Genomic DNA, 27,483 nt, shown 5'->3' with positions numbered 1-27,483 from the left:
AGTAAGATAATGTGCATTGATTTCAGAGTTCAAAAATGTAAACAACATTATCATCTACCTCCAGTGTCACAGTCCAATTAAATTCAGATTTGCTTTTTTTTTTTTTTTTTAAGATTTTATTTTTTTCCTTTTTCTCCCCAAAGCCCCCTGGTACATAGTTGTATTTTCTTCGTTGTGGGTCCTTCTAGTTGTGGCATGTGGGACGCTGCCTCAGCATGGTTTGATGAGCAGTGCCATGTCCGCGCCCAGGATTCGAACCAACGAAACACTGGGCCGCCTGCAGCGGAGCGCGCGAACTTAACTACTCGGCCACGGGGCTGGCCCCGTCAGATTTGCTTTTTTTTTTTTAATAAAGATTGGCACCTGAGCTAACAACTCTTGCCAATCTTTTTTTTTTTTTCCCTGCTTTTTCTCCCCAAATCCCCCCAGTACATAGTTGTACATTTTAGTTGTGGGTCGTTCTAGTTGTGGCGTATAGGACGCTGCCTTAGCGTGGCCTGACCAGCAGTGCCATGTCCGCGCCCAGGATCCGAACCAGAGAAACCCTGGGCCGCCAAAGCGCAGCGCGCGAACTTAACCACTTGGCCACAGGGCCGGCCCCAGATTTGCTTTTTAACCGATTATACTGTAAAAGTATTGTTATATGAAGTCTTACCCTTAGATAAGGAGAATATATTTATGGAAAGGTTTATACCATCCTTAGGAGTTGAGCGTAAGTAAAGATTCTATCTTCTTTTTAAAAAAAAAATAACAAAACATAATGTTTACTTCTCAGCCCTCTATTTGCAAAGTGCTTCATATACATTATCCCAGTTGGTCCTCACAACAGCCCTGTGAGGGAATCCGAGGAAATTTTCCTCCTCATTTCATAGATGTGGAAATTAGACTTAGAGAGATCAAGTTACCCTCCTAGGGTCCCATTTACTAAGCTGAATGCCTGACTCAGATGGTCTGTCGACTCCTAGTGCTCTCCCAAACACGGTGAGCCTCTGAGCTCTGTCAAGAAATAGAGGAGCAATGACAATAAAGCCCAGGAGGTCCTGGCTAAAATCCTGGCTAACCATTCTAATGATAGTACCAAGACGTTTTCACACAAAAACATGGTCAGTATATGGATTTTGGTGCTATGTCTTAGCCATGCTTTTAAATTTTGTGTAAGCTATTCAGTATTACTACATACTAGGGTCAATTTCATTCATTCCTCTGACTAGCCTCTCTTTAGACTAAAACTGTTCAGTTTTCTCCTGTTAAGTGTGTCTTTTGATCAGACCTGTCCTTCAGGCCTGAGCCTTGAGGGTCTAAGAGACGTAGACATCTTGGTATGCCTCAGCACTTCCATGAGAAGATGGCAGTGCACAGTAATTGGAAGCAAAGTCTTCGGCATCAGATCTCAGTTCCAATCCCAGCTCTCATTTACCGCCTGCGTCCTCTGGCAAATATAGAACACTCCGCAACTCAATTTCCCCATCTGTAAAGTGGAGACCATAATGCCTCACGGTTTTTACAAGGATTAAATCGTGTGAAGCTCTGTATCACCAGTATCCTGTATAGCAATGCTCCAAAATGGTAGATGTTATTCTTACTGGCAAGTGGTTATGACATTAAGGCTCGTTTTATACATTTTATGCTCTTTTCAAAACTGGGACCAAGAAAGAATACTAAGTGAAGTCTGTTCCCACTTGCCCCAAAATAGACTAGGTCAGGTAAGGTAACTATGTAAAGATCAATAAAAATACAACCCTCTACATAATCCAAGGTCTTAGAGAGTCTTAAGTATTTGAACATTTCAGGTAGAATTTTTATCCCCTTCACTCGGCTCTCCCCTGGCTTCTTTGCTTTGATATATTTGTCACTAAGATGACAGCTCAGAAGAAAATAACTAAACCTTATTCTTTCTCTGAAATTGTTGCCACCACACACCCAAGAAAACAGTTCCCACTGGATGGTAACATTTAGAGTATTATTAACAGTCAGTTCTGATTTTTTCAGACTATGTAAATACAGTTCTTTTTTTATGGCTTCCTTCCTTCAAGGTGATAATAAAGTTGTCTTTTTTATAACTTCCTTCAAAGAATACAAATTAAAATTTATAATTTATAGGATATACATTCCTAGTTTATAGGTAACTATTTAAGCCTGCCAAATTTAGGTAAAGATGCCACCCCCCCCCCCCATAAGTCTTATGGTATGTCTCACTTAAGCCAGGGCTTGCAAATCTTCAGAATCTCCCTAGCAAACATTTCAGATACCAGGGAGGGAATCTAAGTGGATCAGACTCCTAGAAATGCTTGTCTGTCTCAGCGGCACTAGGTGGCAGTGGTTGGTAAAGGCTGTGAGTTCACGGTAACATAATTAGTACTGAAGCCATCCCAGATGCTAGCAATGACTTAGGAGTCTCATGCAGCCTGTCAGACAGGCATTGTGTGGGGCAGATGGCCAGTGGACTGTGTGGGCCTGTCAGACTTGAATTAATGGAGGAAATAAATGAGTGGAATGAAGCATAGGAACCCTTCTTGGTAAAAGAATAATTTGGAGAGAGGACTTAGCATCTTACCACCTGAAGTGAAAAATGGTATCATAAAATAAAAGGTCTATTTACACAATATTGCTAAAAGCTTCTGAATTCTTTGTAGTCCTCCTTTTTTATATCGCTGATAGATAATTCATCTCATGTTTTCTTAGCTAAAGAAGCACACAAACCCCCCGTGTTTATCGAGAAGCTGCAAAACACAGGAGTTGCTGATGGGTACCCAGTGCGCCTGGAATGCCGTGTTTCAGGAGTGCCACCGCCTCAGATATTTTGGAAGAAAGAAAATGAATCACTCACTCACAGCACTGACCGAGTGAGGTGAGAATACCCAATGACTTAACCTAATCCACGACTGCTCAGTCCTAATGATACATAAAAAGATACACTTTATATAGTGTGTAAATCTGTGTAAGAGTCATGCTATTGATGATATCAAAGACAAAAATCACTCTTTACCATAATGTATGATTAAGCTTTTAGAGAGAAGCTATAATAGTATGTGATGAAACACATTCTAACTTAATCTAATGGTGATGTTTGTTGAAGTGTTTATATCTAAAAGATGAATTCATTTGCTTCGATGGTGATAGAGAAACTTCAGTGGTTTTTGTAAAGGCAGATCTTCATCTAGAAATTAAGTGCACAGATTTATTCGACCTCTTGACATCTCTTCTTCTCTCCCATTAACTTTAATGGGGCTAGCAGCCTCTCCAGAATAAGTATGACCCTATTATCCGCCACTTGCCCAATTCCATTTCTATTGCTCTAATTAAAAATGATGCTTCGTGTCCAAAGCCACTTTTTAAAAATTTAGAACCCTAATGACTTTATCCTTTCCTCCAGCATGCACCAGGATAATTACGGCTACATCTGCCTGCTCATTCAGGGAGCCACAAAAGAAGACGCTGGGTGGTACACGGTGTCAGCCAAGAATGAAGCGGGGATTGTGTCCTGTACTGCCAGGCTCGACGTTTACAGTGAGTGCCACTTCATCTCATCTTGTTGCATTTATTCATTAAATTGTGAAAAAGTAGACATTTGGACTGCAAGTCATGTTACTTTTATATAATCTTATAAACAACCATAGTGTTTTATTTGCCAAAAACTTCATATTGCTCTTTCTCTTTCTATTTATAGTTTCTCAACATTAATAGTGATCTACACCAGGAGAACAAATACCCAAGTATCATTCAGGAACTTTGCATTATTAGAAAAATATGCATGTTGATTTCTCTGACGTTGGCTAGTCAGCTGTGGTTTACTTACTGAAGCATCCTTAGGAGTTAACAGTAGGCAAAGGCATAACCACATGTTTTTTTCACATTTTCCGTTACTGTGTTCTGCAAATGACTGCCTTTTAACATCTCTTCCTATGTTATAATCCCATCACAGTGTCTTAATGCACTCTGAATGTGTGTATCATTGATCCGGGAATGCATACTTTTGTGGCTTAGTGCTTTTCTCATTAATATATTTTAAGCAGCTCAGCACTAGGTTTGTGAGTGTTTGTGTATGTATATTTGTATACCTGAATTCTAAATTTAAAGAAAATCATTTGTACTGAATTGGAAAACTAGTACAATAGTATTATGTCATCTACTGACATAAAGAAAACCACCAGAAAAAATTAAGAACAGACTTCAAATTTTACCTCTTCTTGAATAAGAAATAACTTTGTGGGGTTCTTCAGGGAATGAGTGACCTCAGCCTTCCCTAGTGCCCAGTTCCTTTCAATCGATTAGTGTGAAAACATCCATCCAGAATACCTAACTACTATAATTACTGTGACATTTATACATTTTGAGCTTTGAAGATTTTTTTTTTAAAAGAGGGGGGAGGTGCAAATTAGGGGAGGTGACTATTTCAGAGGATTCCCTGTGCTGCAGTAAGTATTTACTTTAAAATAGAGATCAACTACACTTGATCTTTATCATCTAGCTATGGTAGTCCTACTACCCTGTATAGACACTAAATCTGCAACATATGAGTGAAATACAAAACTACCCTTAAATTTTAGAATTTCTACCATGGATGTGTTCAGAAGGAACATGTACCTGGTATAGATCAAAAGACATTCTGTATTTATTTGAAACATCTAAGAGCTTTCCACTTATATCTTGGTTTAAAAAAAAAAATCTTAATTTTTTTTTTTTTCCTTGTAGCCCAGTGGCATCAGCAGCCACAGAGCACCAAGCCAAAAAAAGTACGGCCCTCAGCCAGTCGCTATGCAGCACTTTCGGACCAGGGACTAGACATCAAGGCAGCGTTCCAACCTGAAGCCAGTCCATCTCACCTAACACTGAATACCGGCCTGGTAGAAAGTGAGGACCTGTAAGCCAACATTCTTGTCAAAGCTGAAACACTGAAACAGCCATTGCCTTGACCAACATATTCCTTTGTCACATTATGTAAAAGGCAAAAAACATACCTTCTATTTCTATAAGAAATAAAAAGACACCAAAATAATATTTTTCTTACTTGATATACCAAACTTAACTTAGAGTTTAAGTAGGCGATGCTAATAGAAATGTACACATTGCACAGAAAATTCACGTTCATCATCCAATTTAAAACTTTTGGAATTGCTGTGATTAAAGTGGTCTGAAATGCCAAAATGCTAAAGGAAATCAGTTGTTCAAAGGTAACCACAATTTGTACTATCCCTAGTGCCTTTAAACACTAGCTATAGGTGCTACATAGCATGACTGTGTGGGGTGCTGAACAAGATGCAATTGTACCACAAATAATTCTAAAATGATCCTCAAGTGGCAGTGTCTTCAGACAGCTACAGTGAACCAAGTGCAATATGTGAGGATGAAAAAGGAAGAGGAAATGACAAAGAAATCCAAGTAAATGCCTTGTCTTTGCAAATTGTTTTACATTAAATCATAAGGAAGGAATTACTTGACTTAAATTTTATTAGTATCAAGAGTTTTCTAACAAGGTTAATACCTTAGTTCTTAACCTTTTTTTCTTTATGTGTAGTATTTTCTTTTCATGCTACCTTGGTAGGAAACTTACAAACCATGTTAAAAGGCTAATTTAAATATAAGTAATATAAAGTATTCTGAATAACGCAGAACTATATTAACAAACAAACAGTGCATTCCACAGAAGGCATCCAGACCACCCACATGACCAAGGCATAGTATTTGGAGGAAACGGGTTTGGAAGCAGGGAGGAGAATGAAGGAAAATGCTGCCAGCGCACTCAGTGAATTCACTTAGAGAAAAGCAGAAGGGGCAGGAGACATGGTAAAGGCCAGGCTTTTCTTTGGTTTTCTTCAAAATTAGTCTAAAATGTGGGTGAAAAAAACACTGCCATTCACAAGTTAGGGAATCTAGGGTCGGCTGGAAGTTTGCTATGGAAATTTCAGTGTGTCGAAGTTTGTGTGGTAGCTGAAGAGTTTAGATGTGTCGAGTAAGTTGAAAATGGACTGAGACTGCAAGACTGGCATAAGCGAGAAACTGCCTGTAGGATCTAGTGTGCTTGAGGGAAATGGAGACTTAGGGGAGACGAAAACAGGTTTGTGCCAAAATGTATTTATTTCAATGGCACCGAGCTACGGTGAATGGAAAATATTCATTCACTTCCCTGCTGCCACGACACCTGGCCTTCAGAAGGTGCTGGGTTCCGAGTGTTTGTAAAGGCATCTCAGCAAGGACTGAGCTGTGAAGGCCTATGATTCCACATCAGCTAGATTGAGTTGATTCTGACCAGACTTGATGGTTTTAAGTCGGAACCAATAAACTTTAAAAAGGAGAAAAAACAATTTGGCCTAATATTATAAAACATGAGGCTTTAATGGTACTTTGCTATGAAAAGAAAACACTGTATTCCTTATGCAAAACACATATATCTTTCATTATTTATAATAAAAATGTTGAACTCTCTTAGCTCAGTTACTCAATTCAATATGTAGTATTTTTAAAAATAATTTTATATCTGTGTACCACCCCATATATTTCATATTACTGCTTCACATGTCCAGCTTTCTATTCTTTTTAAGAACACCAACCAACCAAGTTTTAAATGATTAATAGAATTGAGCACTGGGTGGCAGATGTTCTATGCAGAGTGGTACAGTTTTCTTTGACCACACTTATACGCATTGCTAATACAGAATTTAAGATACCATAAAAGTCTCTCTTGGGCCTATCTATATTGTAGAAGTATGACTTATGTCATATCTTACTTGCCAAATTTTTCTGAATGTGACTTTTTGCTAATTTGCTGGGTTTGGGATTAAGTAGCATTATTTTGCCACCTTTTATGTTGTATTTATAAAAAGACAAAGTGCTATCATACTACTTTGGATTGTTGTGCTGGTGTAATGTGGATTTAACATCAATAAATATTTAACAAATAACAGTTGCAATTTTGTGAAGCAAAAATTCAGTTTTAGTTTTCTATTGCTACTGGAATAATAAATTAGTACAAACTTAGAGGCTTAAAACAACTCTCATTTATTAGCTCACAGTTCTGTAGGTCAGAAGTTCAGACACGATATGGCTGGGTTCTCTGCTCAGTCTTACAAGGCTCAAATGACTGTGTCCACTGGACCACATTCTCATTTGGAGCTTGAGAGCCAGGAGCCACTCTCAACTCCTGCAGGCCACCTGCGTTCTTATCACGTGGTCCCCTCCATCTTCAAAACTAGCAGTGAGAATCTCCCTCACGACAAATCCCCCTCATAGATTGACTCTCTTGTTAAAGAAGGGCCCAGCCCCCTTCAAGAGATCACCTGTTTAAGCCAGGCTCTTAAAATCACCTGATTTGAGAACTAATTACAACTGCAGAATCCCTTCAAAGCAGTACCTAGATTTGTATTTGATTGGATAACTGAGAGAAGGTGTGTGTACACCAGAAGATGGGGCTATTAGGAGCCATCTTAAAATTTTGCCTGCCATATCAGTTTATTGTATATATGTATGTAAATAATACTAGTTCTTGTGATGCCCCATGGGAAAAGTATTCTGTGACCACATACCATAGCCCTTCTCTTAGAAATTAAATTTACAAGGTTCTGGGTCAAGATGGCGACACAGGAGGATCCTGAACACATCTCCTCCCCACAGACACACCAAATCTCGAATTACATACACAACAATTCCCTCTGAATGAAAAAAACCCAAAAACTCCTATGCATCGGGCAAATGAGAAAAAACCCACATCAAAGTGGATAGGAGAGGCTGAGACACAATCTTGCCAAAAACCCACCCCCAGCATGGTGACCCACAATCGGGAAGGAACTCAACAACCATGAGCTTCTCTAAAGAGGAAAGGATTTGAACCCCACATCAGGCACCCCAACATTTAAGACTTGCATCTAAGAGATGAGCCCCCAAAACATCTAGCTTTGAAGCCAATGAGGCTTGCATGCACAAGACCCACAAGGCGATAGCAACCTGAGAGACAGTTCTTAAAAAAGCTCTCACGGCCTCCCCGACCGCAGGGCCCAGCACAGAAGCAGCCAACTGAAAAGCGCCGGTCTTTCTGTGAAAGAGGCCTATTGGCCTACCTTAAAGCTTCAGCCTGAGGGCTAGGCACCTAATTTAACCCACATCTAGGGACCTACTGAAATACTCTCCAAAGATAGGAGCCGGCAGGCACCATCTTTGTGCTCTCCCTCTGCGTCACTCCAGGTCACAGGTATCTCCCAGAAAGAAGCTTGTGCACATGTCTGGCACCGTGGTTTTTGTAGCTGCCATACAGCAGACACCCTTTGATCTCCTGGCTCTGGTGGGCAATGGGACTTACACTAGCAGGGCCCATAGGACTGTGAGGGACAGTTCTTAACTGGCTACAGCCCCAGGGCACAACAGAGAGGCAGCAGACTGACACACAGTCCTTTTGTAAAAGAGAACAATTAGCTTGTCTTCATAGCTGCCACCTGCAGCGCAGGCTTCTGGTTAAACACACATCCAGGGGCCCACTGAAATCCTCTCCAGAGACCTCGGAGGGTGGACACTGTCTTCACACTCTCCCTCTGCCTCGCTCCAGGTTGCCAGAATCCCCCAAAAAGGAGCTTGTGCACACATCTAATGCCCGGTTTTATCAGCTGTCCGCCAGGGGACGCCTTTGATAGCCTGGCTCTGGCAGTTAGGGGGGCTTACATTTGCAGGTCCCATAGGACTGTAGTGGAGAGACAGTTCTTAACCAGCTATGCTCCCAGGCACAGCATAGATAGTAGACTGAAACGTACCCCCAGTCTTTCTGTGAAAAAGGGCAATTAGCTTGTCTTCATGGTTGTGGCCTAGGAGGCAAGCTTCTAATTAAACACACATCAAGGGGCCAACTACAATCCTCTCCAGAGGCAGAGGAGGCCAAAAGGCACCATCTTCACATTCTAAATTTGCCCTGCCCCAGGTCACATGTGTCTCCAGGAAAGAAGCTTGTGTACAAATCTGGCATCCCAGCTCTTGTGGCTGCCACCCAGAAGGCACATCCCTTGACAGTTTGGCCCTGGTGGCCAGCAGGGCTTGTGTTCACACATTCAACGGATGGTAGCAAAAACTCTCAACTGACTGTAAACCCAGGGCTCAGTGCAGAGGCAGCAGACATAAGCCCCCTTCTCCAAGTCTTCCCCTGAAAGAGGTATATTTGAATACTTTAAAAGCTGCTGTATGAGAGTCTGGCTTCCAATCAGCCTGAATCTAGGAGCTGACTAAGGTCCTCCCCTTTGGGACACTGACAGGTCTTGGTACACCCTCATCTACTGTAAACCACTAAGAATAAGGTAGGCTGCTTGAAGAATCACAAAGATTTGAGAGACAACCAAGAGCTAGGGCAGGATTAGTAACAAGAAAACATATGAAAAGATAAATCTCACCAGTAAAGGTAAATATACAGTAAAGGTGGTAGACTAATCACTTATAAAGCTAGAATGAAGGTTAAAATGCAAAAGGAGTAAAAATTATAAGTACTAGGTCTGGCCTGGTGGTGTAGTGGTTAAGTTTACGTGCTCTGCTTCAGCAGCCTGGGGTTTGCAGGTTCAGATCCCAGGCACAGACATAGCACCACTTGTCAAGCCATGCTGTGGTGGCATCCCACATAAAGTAGAGGAGGACTGGCACAGATGTTAGCTCAGCAGCAATCTTCCTCAAGCAAAAAGAGGAAGATTGACAAAAGATATTAGCTCAGGGCCAGTCTTCCTCTCACACACACACATACACACACACACACACACACACACACAAAACAGTGTATAACTACAATAATTATTTAAAGGGATACACAAGATAAAAAGACATTGTGACATCAAAAATATAAAAGGGATGGGGGAGAGTAAAAATGTAGAGCTTTGATGCATTCAAACTTAAGCTGTTATCAACTTAAAATAGACTTATAAACACAAGTTGTTTTATGTAAGCCTCATAGTAACCACAAAGCAGAAACCTACAGGAGATACACAAAATAATTTTTTTAAAAAAAGGAATATAAGCATACTACTAGAGAAAATCACCAAACCACAAAGGAAGAGAGCAAGAAAAGAAGCAACAGAAATTTACAAAACAGCCAAAACAATTAACAAAATGACAATAAGTACCTACCTATCAACAATTACTTTAAAGGTAAGTGGACTAAATTCTCCTATCAAAAGACATAGAGTACCTTAATGGATAAAAAACCAAGACCATCTATATGCTGCCTACAAGAGACTTACCTCAGATTAGGACGCACACAGACTGAAAGAGAAGGGATGTATAAAGATATTCCATGCAAATGGAAACCAAAAGAAAGCTGGAGTAGCTATATTTGTATCAAACAAAATAGACTTTAAGACAAAGACTATAAAAGACAAAAAAGGTTATTATATAATGATAAAGGAGTATACCCAACAGGAGGATATAACATTTGTAAATATCTATGCCCCCAACACAGGAGCACCTAAATATATAAAACAAATATTAACAGACCTAAAGGGACAAGTACACAGCAATACAATAATAGTAGAGGACATTAATACCACACTTTCATCAATGGATATCATCCCAACAGAATATCAGTAAGATCAACAAGGAAACAATGGCTTTAAATGACACATTAGACCAGATGGCCCTGACTTTCCATCCAAAAGGAACAGAATACCCATTTTTCTCAAGCACACACAGAACAGTCTCCAGGATAGATCATGTGTTAGGCTACAAAACAAGTTTTAATAAATTTAAAAAGACTGAAAACAGATCAAGAACCTTTTCCAACCATAATGGTATAAAACTAGAAATCAATTACAAGAAGAAAACGAAAATTCACAAATATGTGGAGATTAAACATAATGCTACTGAACAATCAACGGATCAAAGAAGAAATCAATATCTTCCAATGAATGAAATGTGAAGACAACATATCAAAACTTACAGCATGCAGAAAAAGCAGTTCTAAGAGGGAGGTTCATAGCAATAAATGACTACCTCAAGAAACAAGAAAAATCTCAAGAACCTAACTTTCCACCTCAAGGAACTGGAAAAGAACACACATAGCCCAAAGTTAGTAGAAGTAAGGAAATAACAAAGATCAGAGTAGGAATAAATAAAATAGAGACTAAAGAGACAACAGAAAAGATCAATGAAACTAAGAGCTGCTTTTCTTAAAAGATAAACAAAATAGGGGCTGGCCCGGTGGTGCAGCGGTTAAGTTCGCACGTTCCGCTTCTCAGCGGCCCAGGGTTCGCCAGTTCGGATCCTGGGTGCGGACATGGCACTGCTTGGCATGCCATGCTGTGGTAGGCATCCCACATATAAAGTAGAGGAAGATGGGCACGATGTTAGCTCAGGGCCAGGCTTCCTCAGCAAAAAGAGGAGGATTTGCAGTAGTTAGCTGAGGGCTAATCTTCCTCAAAAAAAAAAAAAGATAAACAAAATAGACAAACCTTTAGCTAGACTTACCAAGAAAAAAAGAGGAGGACTGAAATAACTAAAATCAGAAATGAAAGATGAGACAATAGAACATGATACCACAGAAATACAAAGGATCATAAGAAACTATCATGAGCAATTATATGCCAACAAATTAGACAATCTATAAGAAATAGATAAATTCCTAGAAACATACAATCTACCAAGACTGAATAATGAAAAAATAGAAAATCTGAACAGACCGATTACTAGTAAGGAGATTGAACCAGTAATCAATCTCCCAATAAACAAAATTCCAGGACCAGATGGCTTCGCTAGTGAATTCTACCAAACATTTAAAGAAGAATTAACACCAATCCTTCTCAAATTCTTCCAAAAGAAGAGAAGAGGAGCAAATACTTCCAAACTCATTTTTTCAAGGCCAGCATTACCCTGATATGAAAATCAGACAAGGACACCACAAGAAAAGAAAATTATAGGCCAATATCCTTGATAAACATAGATGCAAAAATCCTCAACAAAATATCAGCGAACTGAATTCAACAATACACTAAAAGGATCATACACCATGATCAAGTGGGATTTACCCCAGGATACAAGGATGGTTCAACATCTGCAAATCAATGTGATACACCACATTAACGAAATGAAGGGAAAAAATCATATGATCATCTCAACAGAAGCAGAAAAAGCATTTGACAACATTCAACATCCATGATAAAAAAAAAAGAAACCTCTCTACAAAGTGGGTTAGAGGGAATGAAACCTCTCTACAAAGTGGGTTAGAGGGAATGGACCTTAGCAAAATAAAGCCCACAGCTAACAGGATACTCAACAGAGGAAAGCTGAACGCTTTTCCTCTAAGATCAGGAACAAAGCAAGGATGCCCACTCTCACCACTTTTCACAGCATAGTACTGGAAGTCCTACACAGAGCAATTAGGCAAGAAAAAGAAAGAAATAGCATCCAAGTCAGAAAGGAAGAAGTAAAACTGTCACTATTTGCAGACGACATGATATTATACAGACAGCCTTCGACTTACAACGGTTTGACAATTTTTCAACTTTATGATGATGCAAATGTGATACACATTCAGTAGAAATTGTACTTCAAATTTTGAATTTTGATCTTTTCCTGGGCCAGCAATATGTTGTATGATACTCTCTTATGATGCTGGGCAGTAGCAGTGAGCTCAGCTCCCAGCCAGCCACGCGATCATGAGAGTAAACAACTGATACACTTATAACCGTTCAGTATACAAACAACCGTTTTTCAGTTTCAGTACATTATTCAACAAATTACATGACATATTCAACACTTTATTAGAAAATAGGCTTTGTGTTAGATCATTTTGCCCAACTGTAAGCTAATATAAGTGTTCTGAACATGTTTAAGGTAGGCTAGGCTAAGCTATGATGTTCAGTAGGCTAGGTGTACTAAATACATTTTTGACTTACAATGGGTTTATCGGGACATAATCCCATCATAAGTTGAGGAAGAGCTGTATATACTCCACCACAAAACTGAAAACTCTACCACAAAACGACTAGAATAAAGTCAGTAAAGTGTCAAGTACAAAATCAACACAGAAAATTTTCGCATTTCTATACACTACTAACAAACTATCAGAAGAAAAATTAAGAAAACAATCTCATTTACAATTGGATCAAAAAGAATAAAATACCTAGGAATAAATTTAACCAAGGTGGAAAAGAGCATACACTGAAATCTATAAGACAATGGTAAAAGAAATTGAAGAAGACAAACACATGGAAAGATATTTCATGCTCATGGATTGGAAGAATATTCTTAAAATGTCCATAGTACCCAAAGCAATCTACAGATTCAATGCAATCCCTATCAGAATTCCAATGGCATTTTTCACAGAAAAAGAACAATCAATCCTAAAATTTGTATGGAATCACAAAAGACTCTGAGTAGCCAAAGCAATCTTGAGAAAGAAGAACAGAGCAGGAAGCACTACACTCCCTGCTTTCAAACTACTTTACAAAGCTATAGTAATCAAAACAGTATGGTATTAGCATAAAAAGAGATACATAAATCAATGGAACAGAATAGAGAGCCCAGACAGAAACTCACACATTTATGGTCAATTAATTTATAACAAAGAAACCAAGAAAATACAATAGGGAAAGAACAGTCTCTTCAATAAATAGTGTTGGAAAAACTGGACAGCCACACGCGGAAGAATGAAAGTAGACCATTATCTTACACCATACACAAAAATTAACTCAAAATGGATCAAAGACCTGAACAAAAAATCTGAAACCATAAAACTCCTATAGGAAAATATAGGCAGTACACTCCTTGACACTGGTCTTAGCAGCACCTTTTTGAATACCACGTCTACTCGGGCAAGGGAAACAAAAGAAAAAATAAACAAATGAGACTACATCAGACTAAAAAGCTTCTGCAAGGCAAAAAAAAGCATGAACAAAATGAAAAGACAACCCACCAACTAGGAGAAAATATTTGCAAATCATATATCTGACAAAGGGGTTAATTTCCAAAATATATAAAGAACTCATACAACTTAACAACAACAAAAAGAAAATCAAAAATGGGCAGAGTATATGAACAGACATTTTTCCAAAGAAGATATACAGATGGCCAACAGGCACACGAAAAGATGTTCAACATCACTAATTATTGGGGAAATGTAATCAAAACTACAATGAGATATCACCTTACACTGGTCAGAATGGCTATAATTACCAAGACAAAAAACAACAAATGTTGGAGATGATGTGGAGAAAAGGGAACCCTCATACACTGCTGGTGGGAAGGCAAACTATTTGCAGCCATTATGGAAAACAGTATGAAGATTTCTCAAAAAATTAAAAGTAGAAATACTGTATGATCCTGCTATCCTACTACTGGGTATTTATCCAAAGAACATGAAATCAACAATTCAAAGAGATTTACACACCCCTATGTTCATTGTAGCATTATCCACAATAGCCACGACGTGGAAGCAACCCAGGTGTCCTTCTACAGATGAATGGATAATGAAGATGTGGTATATATATAGAATGGAATACCACTCACCATAAAAAAGACAAAATCATCCCATTTTCAACAACATGGATGGACCTTGAGGGTATGATGTTAAGTGAAATAAGTCAGACAGAGAAAGACAAATACCATATGATTTCACTCATATGTGGAAGATAAACAAACACATGAGAACAGATTAGTGGTTACCAGAGGGGAAGGAAGTGGGCAGTGGGGGTGAAAGGGGTAAGAGGGCACATATGTATGGTGATGGATAAAAACTAGACTATTCATGGTGAGCACAATGTAGTCTATACAGAAAATGATATATAATAATGTACACCTGAAATTACACAATGTTATAAACCATTATGACCTCAATAATTTTTAAAAAATAAATAAAAGGTCATCATAATCTTTTTATCATAAATATTAGAGTATGCTTGCAGTCAAGAACTTCAAGTCATAATATCAGAGTGAAGCTGAACACGCAATTGAGGGACTAAACAACCACAAAAAGCCTCTGAGAATGCAACACTATACAATTTTGATATTCCCTTTTGAAAAACATTAATTTTTTAGTAAATATAAAAATATTTATAGGACTTTCATAGGTTCACTCTCAATCTTAGACTCTCGACCTTATTTTTCCCATTAAGATCTTAAGTTCCGCAACCCTAAGAGATAGTTTAATTATGAACTTAGACTATATATATGCTTTCACAAATTGTAATTATTCAAAAGAAAAAGGACACTGAAGAATTTAATAGAAAAAAGGGTTAGGTAGAGATAATTCTTTTGGTGTTCAGAAAATAAAGAACTGGACAAGATGATGTTTAATGCCACTAGAGTACAATGGAATTTATGTGTATTCATTTATATTCCTATGTGGTCTAGCTCTCAATTGTTTGCGTACTGACTCTCATAAATAGAGCCTGTCAAGCATACAAAGCCAGAAAAATCCATTATAAACCTGTGCCGTTCAGAGCGTGTGACACTTCAGATTTTACCTATAGCATGTGATGTTTTCTTTTATTCATACTCACTCATCTGTTCTCTATGTTAAAATTGTATCTAATTAAAGAGTTTACCTACTTCATTAGGAATAACTCAATGTTAAATACTAACCACACTTTCACTACCTTCCTTCTCTTGGGAAGTTTCAAGCACCTGGTTAGCTCTTAGAGCAGTAGTTCTCCAAGCGTGATCTGCAGACCATCAGAATCTTACTACAAATACAAACTCTTTAACCCCACACCAGACCTACTGAGTCAGACTCTGAGGGTGGGGTCCAGCAATCTGAGATTTAACAAGCCCTCCGGATGACTCCGACACACTAAAGCTTAAGAATAACTGTCTTAGGAGGATTGCACTCCTAATCCCCCCCTACTCAGTTGATTCTAAGAGCTATATATGTATCTGTTGTGTTCTCAAAGAATCTCTGTAAAGTAAGTAAATAATCTTCCTTCAGAAGAGGCAGTGGTATTTGCACACGGTTCTTTATAGTACCTGATGAGCATAACAGACTGATATGATAGTTTGTTCTCTGCCAATGAGACGATCTTCAAGAGGGCTCAGAAACTTTGTCTTAATTTGCTGAGTTAGTGGTTAACTGCTTCAGTAGAGGCAGCCTCATATGATCTGTTCAGGCTCTCTAGGATGCTGGATAATATCACTAGGATCCTTCCCAATTTGAGAAAGAGGATTATCTGATCAGAGAGAGAAACCTCCTCTAAGAATGTGCATTCACTCCATGAAAATAATGTGCCATCACAAAATATAAACAAGTGATAGAGAAACATCCATTTAGATGGCACTGCTGGAATACAGCAGTTAAATTAAAGGGTACCTTGAACACACATTTTCAGCTCCACTGTGTCTCCAAACACCAAAAAAAAAAACACTCCAAGGTCTTTTGGTTTTTGTTTGCTTGCTTGTTTCTGGTTTTTTTAGGCATAAATTCGAAGGGACAAAGAGAAAGGAAAGGAGACAAATGAAAGAACACTTTGATAACTAGAAAGCAGACAGAAGTTGGGCACCAACTTATAGCACACCCAAAAAAGCTGAATTTTAGCCAGAATGGGGAAAACTGGAAAATAACTCAATTTCCATTACTGACCCTCTAAAATCCTCTAGAATTAGGAGTATTTGGTACTTTTGGAAGTCAAGGTGACGGCAGAGCTTAAAACAGCAGGACTGGTGGAAAAAATAGGTTTTAGAAGCAACTGGACTCTCTGATCCTCTCCTACCCTTTGCACAGGAGACTGGATGGTAAAATACAAAGTCCCTGGACTGGTCTGAGAGATATCAGGCACAGGTGACGAGAGAATACCATCCTAACAACTGAGGAACCAAGTGAGTGTTTACAGCTTTCTTCCTCACTTCGGGTTCCAGAATGCTGACAGCCAGCTTTCCAGGCAGGAGGTTCTTCTCTGGAGAACCTGACCAGCTCAAGAGAAAACCAGCTCAAACACTGGTTCTCAAAGTTTGGTCCAGGAAGCCCTGAGATTCCCTAGGCCTTCTCAGAGGGTGAGCAAAGTCTAACCTATTTTCAAAATAACACTACAATGTTTTTTGCTTTTTCACTCTCATTCTCCCAGAAGCGTATGGTGAAGTTTTCAAAGACTACACCATGTATGATATTGCAAGATACTGAAAGCAGAAACAAATGTAGGGCCAGCTGTCTTCTATTAAGCTGGATATTAAAAAGAGTCACAAAAATGTAAAATAATGTCACTTTTCCAATTTTTTGTTTTTAAAAATAACATCATTTTTCATAAAAACATATTTATATTAACATGTAATGTATTTACTTTTGTTTTTAATAAATTAAGAAAGATTTATAAAATTCAGTTTTAATTTCTATCATGGTAAATAATGAAAGATGTGACCCACATAAACAAAAGTTCTTTGGGGTCCTTAATCACGTTTTAGCATACAAAGTGGTCCTCAGCCCAAAACATTTGAGAACCAGTGAGCTAAAAAAACTGACACTGGCGGTTCTGTCAGTGAAAGCATCTGTCCATAGCATCCCATAGTGAAGACCACAGCCAACAATCTCCTTCTATGAACACAGAGCTTCCAATTTGCTTTAAAAACAAAAACAACTTTACAGGGGCCAGCCCAGTAGTCTAGTGGTTAGGTTCGTACACTCTGCTTTGGCAGCCCAGGGTTCGCGGGTTTGGGTCCTGGGCGTGGACGTACACACCACTCATCAAGCCACACGCTGTGGCAGTGTCCCACATAAAAAATAGAGAAAGATTGGCACAGATGTTAGCTCAGCAACAATCTTCCTCACCAAAAATACTCCCAACTTTTTATTTAAAAATAAAACACAGGTACAAAAAGACACTTAAAACAAATACATAGCTTAGCGATTTATTTTAAGGCTAACAATTCTTGAAACCACCATCCAGGTCAAGAAATAGAACTCTGCCAGCAGAAGCCCCTCCACACGTCCCATAGATTTATAGTTTAGTCTTGCCCATATTTTTTTTTTTAATTGTGGTAAAATATACACAACATAAAATTTCCTGTTTAGCCATTTTTAAGTGCAAAGTTCAGTTTGCCCCTGTCTTTAAATTTAACATGTTTTTAAAATCACTTTTAATCTACAGGTTCCACTCCATCCCTTCGTTCTTCTTATAATTTATTTGTTGAGGAAACAAGGCAGTTGGGCCTATGGAGTGTCTTACAGACTGGATTTTGTTCCTTGCTACTCATGGTGCAATTCAACATGTTCCTCTGTCCTCAGTATTTTCTGCAAATTAGCAATTGGATCTAGAGGTAGATCCAGAAACTTGATGAAATCTGACTTCAATCTAATCTGCTTTTTAATGCTCTACTGTTAACTATAAAGAAGACAGCAAGGGGGTCGGCCCCGTGGCCAAGTGGTTAAGTTCACGCGCTCTGCTTGGGCAGCCCAGGGTTTAACCAGTTCAAATCCTGGGCACGGACATGGCATTGCTCATCGAGCCATACTGAGGTGGCATCCCACATGCCACAACTAGAAGGACCCACAACTGAAAATACACAACTGTGTACCGGGAGGCTTTGGGGAGAAAAAGGAAAAAGAAAATCTTTAAAAAAAAAAGAAGACAGCAAGTATCACGAAGATTTGAGGACAGCATGTAATATGATACGGATTCAAAAAATAAAGCAAGATGCAGAAATAGAGTACAAAGAGAAGAAAACTTCTATTATTAATAAGCTCAGAGAAATAGGAAAAAAAAAAACTGCATCCAGGAAACAAGCACATGATGCAATGAATAAGGAATAATCAGAAAATAAAAAGGAACTCTTGGGAATTAAAAATAAGAAGCTAAAATTAAAAACTCAAATGTAGTTTGAAGATCTAATTGGGGAACCCTCCCAGAAAGTAGGGCGGAAAAAAGGCAGAGAGAGAGAGATTGAAAGGGTCCACCGATGGATGAAGAAACACTCACAGCAAAGCACACCATGATGGAACACTGTTAACACTGAGGGCGAAGAGAAGGCCCTAAGCAATCCCAGGGGGACACAGAAAACGGGTTGTATTTAAAACTTAATGGCAACACTGGAGGACTTAAGACAATGGAGCAATTCCTTTAAAATTCTACGGGAAAATGATTTCTAACCTAGTATTCCATACTTAGTCAATTTAGTAAATAGCAAGAATTAAGGACATTTTCAAACAATGAAGGGCTCAAAAATTTTATCTCCCATGCAACTTTTCCTATAAATTGTTGGAAGATGTGCTTTACCAAATGAGGTCACAAATGAAGAAAAGGAAGACATGCGATCCATGGAACAGGGGATCCAACAGATGAAGAGGCAAAGGAAATCTTCAAGATGATAGTGAGGCAAAATCCCAAGATAACAGCCACACAGCAGATCTAGAGAACAACTAGTCAAGGTTGCAGCAGATCAGGAGACCGGAAAGATCTACTGAAGACACGAAATTGATGAATTACCCAGTGTTTCTGAATATACTAACAGGATATTTACACAATTGGGAAGGATTTGAGAATTAGTGAGTGTTGAGAAGATGGAAAAGTAAACAAATGAACAAATAATACTATTATTTATTCCAAAGAAAACAAAATATTGTGCAGGAAAAGTAACCACCAAATACTACATAGCTTAACTGTTAGTAGTGTTTCTATAATTATAAGACATAAGCGCTGATTATGATATAACTTTATTGGGGAAGGGTGTAATGGGAAGTGTGGTTGTACATAGCAGTGGTAGGGGTACTGGTCAAGGAGATGTAAATCCTCATCTTCCTTACTGGGAAGCTGATATACAATGACTAATTCCAAAAAAATCAAGAAATATGTTAATTAGAAATAAGGAGATTAATCCGAAATGAATCAGAGATTAAGTGACTCCTGTTTTTCAACAGGAAATGACTCTCTAAATTATGTTAATGTATAAGTGAAAAATATAAAAACTAAATTTAAATACTAAACTACAAAAATAGTATTGCTGGAGCTATGGATGGTAGGTACCCTTTCAGAGAAGGCAGAATATGTTTTATGCCATTATGGTTTTCCCTTTGATTGCTTTCAGCTTGCAGCTTAGGTCACATTTCTCACTCACAAGACTTACACACTGTTTTCCCAGTTGTGGAAAATTGGAAAGCAAAGCTGGGCCACTGTGGACAGTAGCACTCCAAAGCATTCTGTAGGAACATACCCCCAGCCCACCCTCACTATGGATCAAAGGTTAAGGGCTAGGACAACCAACCTTAGAACTGACATGATGTGTATATGTCAAGAGAATGGTCAAGGCAGACCACAGAGCCTGAGCCAAGAGCATAAAGCTGCCAGCTGTGGAACAGCCATGGCACAAGGATTAATCTCAGCTCAGTACAACAGAACTACAGGAAAGGTATCATTAAAATGAGTCAGACTCTAGGAAACCACGGGAAAGTTGCATAGTGCCTCCTCAGTTCCCTAATGGCCTAAGGGCACAAATATTCACTTCTAATTGACCCTTACCTAAGGGGCATAAATTGTCTGATGTAAATAATACAGTCTACACAGCAGCACTGCTTTTAGAACAAGTTTTCACTCTCTAAGATATGCTCAGTGATACAGAGCACAGTTAACATTTTGTGAATAAACCAAAAATCACACTGTTCATAACCTGTATGTTTCAGATCAAGATGAATAGATAAATTTGAAAATAGGACTTGAAAAATAAGGCTCAGAAGTACATCAATAAAAGTGAAAAATACTAGAGTATAAAACAAAATGCTTCCAGCACTGGGAGGACTCCAGAGACAATGTACCAGAAGCATTCCTATCAGGAGGAATGGAAATAACATTTACTAAAGCACCTACTATGTGCCAGGCATTATACCAATACATTAATGCTATTTTATTTAATCTTTACAACAACTCTAGGAATTGTTACTCTCTTTTATAGGTGATGAAACAGGCTCAAAGGAGGGATGTAATCATCACAGTCAATTAGTTATAGAGTTGGTACTTGAGACCAGGACTTTCTGACTCCAAAGGCCATATCTTTCCACTAACTTCACTGTAAAAGATGTGAAACCCTCTAAAAGAACCAGGGCTTGAATGTTTATTAAAGGGCACTAAAAATTAGTGACACCATCACCTTTCAGGAGATGAGAAGTTAGTACAAGAGGTCACTCAAAATTTCAATAAGATATACACAAATAAGATTCCTATCATACTCCTGGCAAGTATAGTATGTGTTAATATCAAATATACCTACACACACTTAGATAAATATGTTAGTCAGCTAAAATAATTTAAAGATAAGGCATAGATTACTATCACTTTCAGGAAGGAAGAAATTGCCCCTTCAGGATATATTCTGAACACTACCTCAGCACCATTCATTTGAAGCCGTTATCACCCAAAAGCTTTCAGAGGAAGAAACTACTACCAAACATTTCTATTTAGACTTAACTAAAAGTGATTCTGCTTACTAAACACAATTTAGAGGCTTCTAATTAAAACACTAAATAATCAACTTGGTTGTTTTGGCAAATGCCATGCAAGATGACCATATGACATGTTATTACAAGACTATCACAGTCGTACGTCGCTTAACAACGGGGATATGTTCTGAAAAATGCGCCGTTAGGCAATTTCATCATTGTGCGAACATCATAGAGTGCATTTACACACACCTAGATGGTATAACCTACTACACACCTAGGCTATATGGTTCTAACCTTTTGGGACCACTGTGATATACGTGGTCCGTCGTTGATTGAAACGTCGTTATGCAGCACATGTCAAACTACAAATAGAAGATTCTATTATTATGAAAGAAGGGGGAAACGGACTTGAGAACAGCCAGAAATCTCTGCTATCCAGGAAATAGATCATCCAAGACAGAAATAAGCCAAAAGAAATTTCCAGGATGGTGGTAAAGTTCCCGTTTGAAAATTGTACAGCACACTGAAAAGCACTGTCCAGATTGGAAGAGGTATATGGGGGGTACCAGGAAAGGTATCTCCAACAAACAAATAAACAAAAACTGACAGACCATGGTGTAAAGAGGAGTCTTAGAGTTCTGGTGAAGAGTTTGGGGATAGAATCTTGATGCGTATATTTCAGACTAAACAAATATAAAACAAAACAATTAAACAATTATTAACTCTAGAAAATTTCCCAAAGTGAGAATGGGAGGAAATATAACTATAGACTACTCCATGCCTCAACTGTTGTGGTAGCTAGTCTTCAAAGTCTTTTTTTTTTTTCGGTCAGAGTCCACTTTACTGAGTGCTGTACCATTTACACAAGACAGAGGAGACAGGCCGTGGCTGAATGGATCCATCTCGGGGGTTTCTGCTTCAGAAGGATGAGACAGGCCGCTCAGGACAGAGCTTGCAGGGCCCTGGAGGCAGAGTGCCAGCCTGGCTTCTGCCCCTCATCACCTCCTGCCCCGGGCCCCAGGAGAGGCCCCGCCTAGAGCAGCATCTGGGAAGGTCCCCCTTCCTCCCACAGAGCTACAGCAGCCTGGGTTTGCCAGCTGCTCTGCTCCCAGCAGGGGAAAGATACCCACCTAAATGGTGACACAAGGAAGAACAAAGGGAAGGAGCCTTGGGGTCAGAGGTGTGGGTGCCCCAGGAGCGGAGCTGGGTCCAGAGGCCCAAGCTGGCCCACGGAGCTGCACTGGCTTCTCCTGGTGCCACGGCCTGGGGGCTGCAGGGAGGGCGGGGCTGCACCCAGCTCAGCATCTGGCCCATAGAGAAGATGCAGACAGGCAGAGGCTTTAGCATCTGCTTTTTATTGGTTACTTGTTTTCTCAAACGCAGCATTTTAAAAAAGTTCCCTGAGGTGGTAGTTTAGTCATGGGTGGAGATGGGGACGGACGAGTGGTCACTCGAGGGGAAAGCACCTGTGTGCTGTGGTGGGTGCTTCACATGCAGTATCAGGCCAAGAGGCCAGTGTCCAAAATGAACTGGCGGGTCTTCCTCTGCCTCCCTCTAGCTCGCTGGTGTCTCCCGGAAAGGAGCTTATACCCTCATCTAGTGCCCCAATTTTTGCGGCTGCTGCCCAAAGAACACCTCTAGATCATTTGGCTCTGTGGCCAGCGGGGCTTATGCTCACAGGTCCCACAGGATGGGAACAAACAGAGAAGTAATTCTTAACCTGCTATGACCACCAGGGTACAGCAAGAAGCAACAGACCGAGTGCCAAATCTTTCTGTGAAAGAAGCCTATCAGCTCATCTTCATAGGTGCAGCCTAAGGGGCAGGCTTTGATTAAACACACATCTAAGGGCTGACTGTAATCCTCTCCTGAGGTCTTGGAGAACAGGTGCTATCTTCGTGCTCTCCCTCTGCCATGCTGCAGAGTGCCAATATCTCCCATATGGAAGCTTGTACACACATCTGGTGCGCTAGTTTTTGTGGCTGCTACCCAGGGTACACCCTTTGATTGCCTGGCTCTAATGGCCAGCAGGGCTTGCATTCACGGGTCCCAAGAGACTGTAACAAATGAAGAGACAGTTCTTGGCTGGCTACCACACCCAGTACACAGTACAGACAGCAGACTGAAACATACCCCCAGTCTTTATGTTAAAAAGGCCTATTTGATTGTCCTGGGACTTTAGCCTGAAGGGCAGTCTTCTGGTATGGCACACATCTAGGGGTCTACTGTGGTATCCTGTGAGAACAGAGGCTGGGGGATGCCATCTTTCCACTCTACCTCTGCCATGCTCCAGGTTGCTGGTATCTCCCACAAAGGAGCTTGCACACTCATCTGGTGCCCCAATTTTTGCAGCTGCCACCCAGGGAACATCTCTAAATTGCCTGGCTCTCGTGACTGACAGGACTTATGCATGAGGTCCCACATGACTGTATATAGTTGCATACTTTAAAACCTGCCGCCTCAGGGTCTGGCTCCCAATTAGCCGGAATCTAGGTGCTGACTGAGATCCTTCTCTTTGGGACACTGACAGGTATTGGCACACCCTCAACTACTAGCAGCCACTAAAAATAAAGTAGGCTGCTTGGACCATGACAAAGGTTTGAGAGACAACCAAGAGCTAGGTCAGGGTTGAATGATATGGTTCATCTCCCACACAAGACCATTCCTTCAAGGCTGAGAGAGGTGGCAGTTTTACTTAATGCATAGAAACCAACACAGAGAGTCAAGGGAAATGAAGAAACAAAATAATAGGTGCCAAATGAAAGAACAAGACAAAATCTCAGAAGAAACATCTTAATGAAACAGAGAGAAGTGATTTACCTGATTAAGAGTTCAAAATAACAATCAGAGAGATGCTCACTAAGCTCAGGAGAACAATGGATGAAAAAAGTGAGACCTTCAACAAAGAGACAGAAAATATAAGAAAGTACCAAATAGAACTCACAGAGCTGAAGAATATAATAATGAAGCCGAAGAACACAATAGAGGGGTTCAACAGCAGACTAGGTGAAGCAGAAGAAAAGATCAGTGAACTCAAAGAGAGGGCAGTAGAACTCACTCAGAGCAACAAAAAGAAAAAAGAACAAAAAAAAGCAAAGATAGCTTAAATGACTTATGAGACAACAGCAAGCAGACCAACAACTGCATTATAGGGGTCCCAAAAATAGATGAGAGAAAGAGAGGAGCAAAAGACATCTTTAAAGAAATAATGCCTGAAAACTTCCCTAATCTAGGGAAGGAAATGGACATTCAAATCCAGGAAGCCAAAACAGTTCCAAAAAGATGAACCCAAAGAAACTCACACCAGGGGCTGGACCAGTGCCAGAGCGGTTAAGTGCACACGTTCTACTTCAGCGGCCCGGGGTTCACCGGTTCGGATCCCAGGTGCAGACATGGCACTGCTTGGCAAGCCATGCTGTGGTAGGCATCCCATATATAAAGTAGAGGAAGATGGGCATGGATGTTCACTCAGGGCCAGTCTTCCTCAGCAAAAAGAAGAGGATTGGCAGCAGATGTTAGCTCAGGGCTCATCCTCCTCCTCCTCAAAAAAAAAAAAGAAACCCACACCAAGACACATTATAACTAAAATGTTAAAAGTTAAAGACAAGGAAAGAATCTTAAAATCAGCAAGACAAAAACAACTTGTTACACACAAAAGAATCTCCATAAGACTATAAGCAGATTCTTCAGGAGAAATTTTGCAGGCCAGAAGGGACTCTCATGATATATTCAAAGTGCCAAAAGAAAAAAACCTTCTGACCAAGAATACTCTACTTGGCAAAACCATCATCCAGAATTGAAGGAGAGATAAAGACTTTCCCAGACAAGCAAAAGCTAAAGGAGTTTATCACCACTAAACCAGCCTTACAAGAAAGGCTAAAAGGACTACTTAAACTGAAACAAATGGATGTTAATTAGTAACAGGAAAACATATGAAAGGATAAGTCTCACTGGTAAAGGTAAATATAGTATAATTCAGAATAATCTAATGTGGTAAGGTGGTGGGTTAAAAAGCTAGCTATTTTCTAAAGCTAGTATGAAGGTTATAAGACAAAAGGAGTAAAAGTAACTAGAACTACAATAATTTTTTAAGGGATACACAAGACAAAAGATGTAAATTGTGATATCAAAAACTGAAAACATGGAGTAGGGGAACAAAAATGCAGAGCTTTAGAATGTGTTCAAACTCATTATCAACTTAAAATAGACTATTATAAATATAAGTTGTAATGTAAGCCTCATGGTAACCACAAAGCAAAAACCTAGAGGAGATATATAAAAGAGAAAGAGAAAGGAATCTAAGCATACCACCACAGAAAATTATCAAATCACAAGGAAGAGAGCAAGAGAAAAAGAAAGGAACAAAGGAATTACAAAACAGCCAGAAAACAACTAACAAAATGGCAATAAGTACAATTACTTTAAAAGTAAATGGACTAAATCCTCAGTCAAAAGACACAGAAAGGCTGAATGAATTTAAAAACAAGACCCATCTACATGCTACCTACAAAATATTCACTTCAGATATAAAGACACACAGAGACTGAAAGTGAAGGGATGGAAAAAGATACTCCATGCAAATGGAAACCAAAAGTAAGCTGGGGTAGCTATACTTATGTCTTATACTTAGACAAAACAGACTTTAAGACAAAAACTGTAATAAGAGACAAAGAAGGTCATTACATAATAATGAGAGGGTCAAGCAAACAAGAGGATATAATGTTTATAAATATTTATACACCCAACATAGAAGCACCTAAATATATAAAGCAAATATTAACATACATAAAGGGAGAAATATACAGCAATAAAATATTAGTACAGGGCTTTAATAACCCCCATTTCATCAATAGATATCATCCAGAAAGAAAATCAGTAAGAGAACATTGGCATTGAACCACACGTTAGACAAAATGGACTTAACAAACATCTACAGAACATTGCATCAAAAAGCAGCAGAATATAAATTCTTCTCAAGTGCACATGGAACATTCTCCAGGATACATCATATGTTAGGCCACAAAACAAGTCTTAATAAATTTAAGAACAATGAAATTATATCGAGCATCTTTTCCAACCACAATGGTATGAAACTAGAAATCAATTACAAGTAAAAAACTGGAAAATTCACAAATATATAGAGATTAAACAATACGATACTGAACAACCAAGCATCAAAGAAGAAATCAAAAAAGATATCAAAAAATACCCTAAGACAGATAAAAATAGAAATATAACATACCAAAACTTATGAGATACAGCAAAAGCAGTTCTAACAGGGAAGTTCGTAGCAATAAATGCCTACATTAAGAAACAAGAATAATCTCAAATAAACAACCTAATCTTATACCTCAAGGAAGTAGAAAAGAAGAACAGATGAAGCCCAAAGTTGGTAGAAAGAAAGAAATAACAAAAATCAGAGCAGAAATAAATGAAATAGAGACAAAAAGAAAATATCAACGAAACTAAGCTGGTTTTTAAAAAGAGAAACAGACAAACCTTTAGCTAGACTCACCAAGAAAAAAGAAGACTCAAATTGTTTAAAATCAGAAATGAAAGAGACATTACAGCTGATTCCACAGAAATACAAGGGATAAGAAACTACTATGAACAATTATAGGCCAACAAATTAGACAACCTAGAAGAAACAGATAAATTCCTAGAAATATACAACCTACCAAGACTGAATCATGAAATGGAAAATCTGAACAGACTGATTACCAGTAAGGAGATTAAATCAGTAATCAAAAATCTCCCAAGAAACAAAATTCCAGGACCAGATGGCTTCACTGGTGAATTCTCCAAACAATTTAAAGAAGAATTAACACCAATCTTTCTCAAACTCTTCCAAAAGACAGAAGAGGAAGGAATATTTCCAAATTCATTTTATGAGGCCAGCATTACCCTGATACCAATATCAGACAAGATGCCACAGAAAAGAAAATTACAGGCGAATATCCCTGATGAACGTTGATGCAAAAATCCTCAACAAAGTATTAACAAACTGATTCAACAATACATTAAAAGGATCAGACACCATGATCAAGTAGGATTTATTCCAGGGATGCAAGGACGGTTTAACATCTGCAAATCAACCAATGTAATATATCACTTTAACAAAATGAAGGATAAAAATCTCAATAGATGCAGAAAAAGCATTTAACATCCATTTATGATAAAAA

General features: G+C 39.0%; 2 protein-coding genes across 27 annotated transcripts in view; one reads left to right on the top strand and one right to left on the bottom strand.

Moving 5' to 3' along the window:
• Positions 1–6,899, top strand: part of PALLD (palladin, cytoskeletal associated protein) — a 382,518-nt gene extending 375,619 nt beyond the window's left edge. For 11 of the 15 annotated variants that reach the window (XM_023636320.2, XM_023636319.2, XM_070261398.1 and 8 more), the window contains 3 exons: positions 2,683–2,848; positions 3,374–3,507; positions 4,693–6,899. In XM_023636320.2, the coding sequence (XP_023492088.2) occupies positions 2,683–2,848; positions 3,374–3,507; positions 4,693–4,865 (473 nt within the window). In that variant the 3' untranslated portion in view covers positions 4,866–6,899. Of the gene's footprint in view, positions 1–2,682; positions 2,849–3,373; positions 3,508–3,667; positions 3,714–4,692 lie in introns of all 15 variants that reach the window. The other 4 variants (XM_070261396.1, XM_023636321.2, XM_070261407.1 and 1 more) reach the window with 1 other exon arrangement.
• The window catches only part of CBR4 (carbonyl reductase 4), a 105,720-nt gene that overhangs the window by 54,322 nt on the left and 23,915 nt on the right, over positions 1–27,483 (bottom strand). The window contains exon 5 of one of the 12 annotated variants that reach the window (XM_070261411.1): positions 94–1,468. The exons of the other annotated variants lie outside the window; for them this stretch is intronic. Coding sequence (XP_070117512.1) covers positions 1,410–1,468 — 59 coding nt within the window. The 3' untranslated portion in view covers positions 94–1,409. Of the gene's footprint in view, positions 1–93; positions 1,469–27,483 lie in introns of those variants that run through there. 12 annotated transcript variants of the gene reach the window in all.

This window comes from Equus caballus, chromosome 2 (assembly GCF_041296265.1).
Source record: "Equus caballus isolate H_3958 breed thoroughbred chromosome 2, TB-T2T, whole genome shotgun sequence".
Lineage (NCBI taxonomy): Eukaryota > Metazoa > Chordata > Mammalia > Perissodactyla > Equidae > Equus > Equus caballus.
Note: the sequence above shows the minus strand (reverse complement) of the source record. Positions and strands in the feature narration are given on the sequence as shown.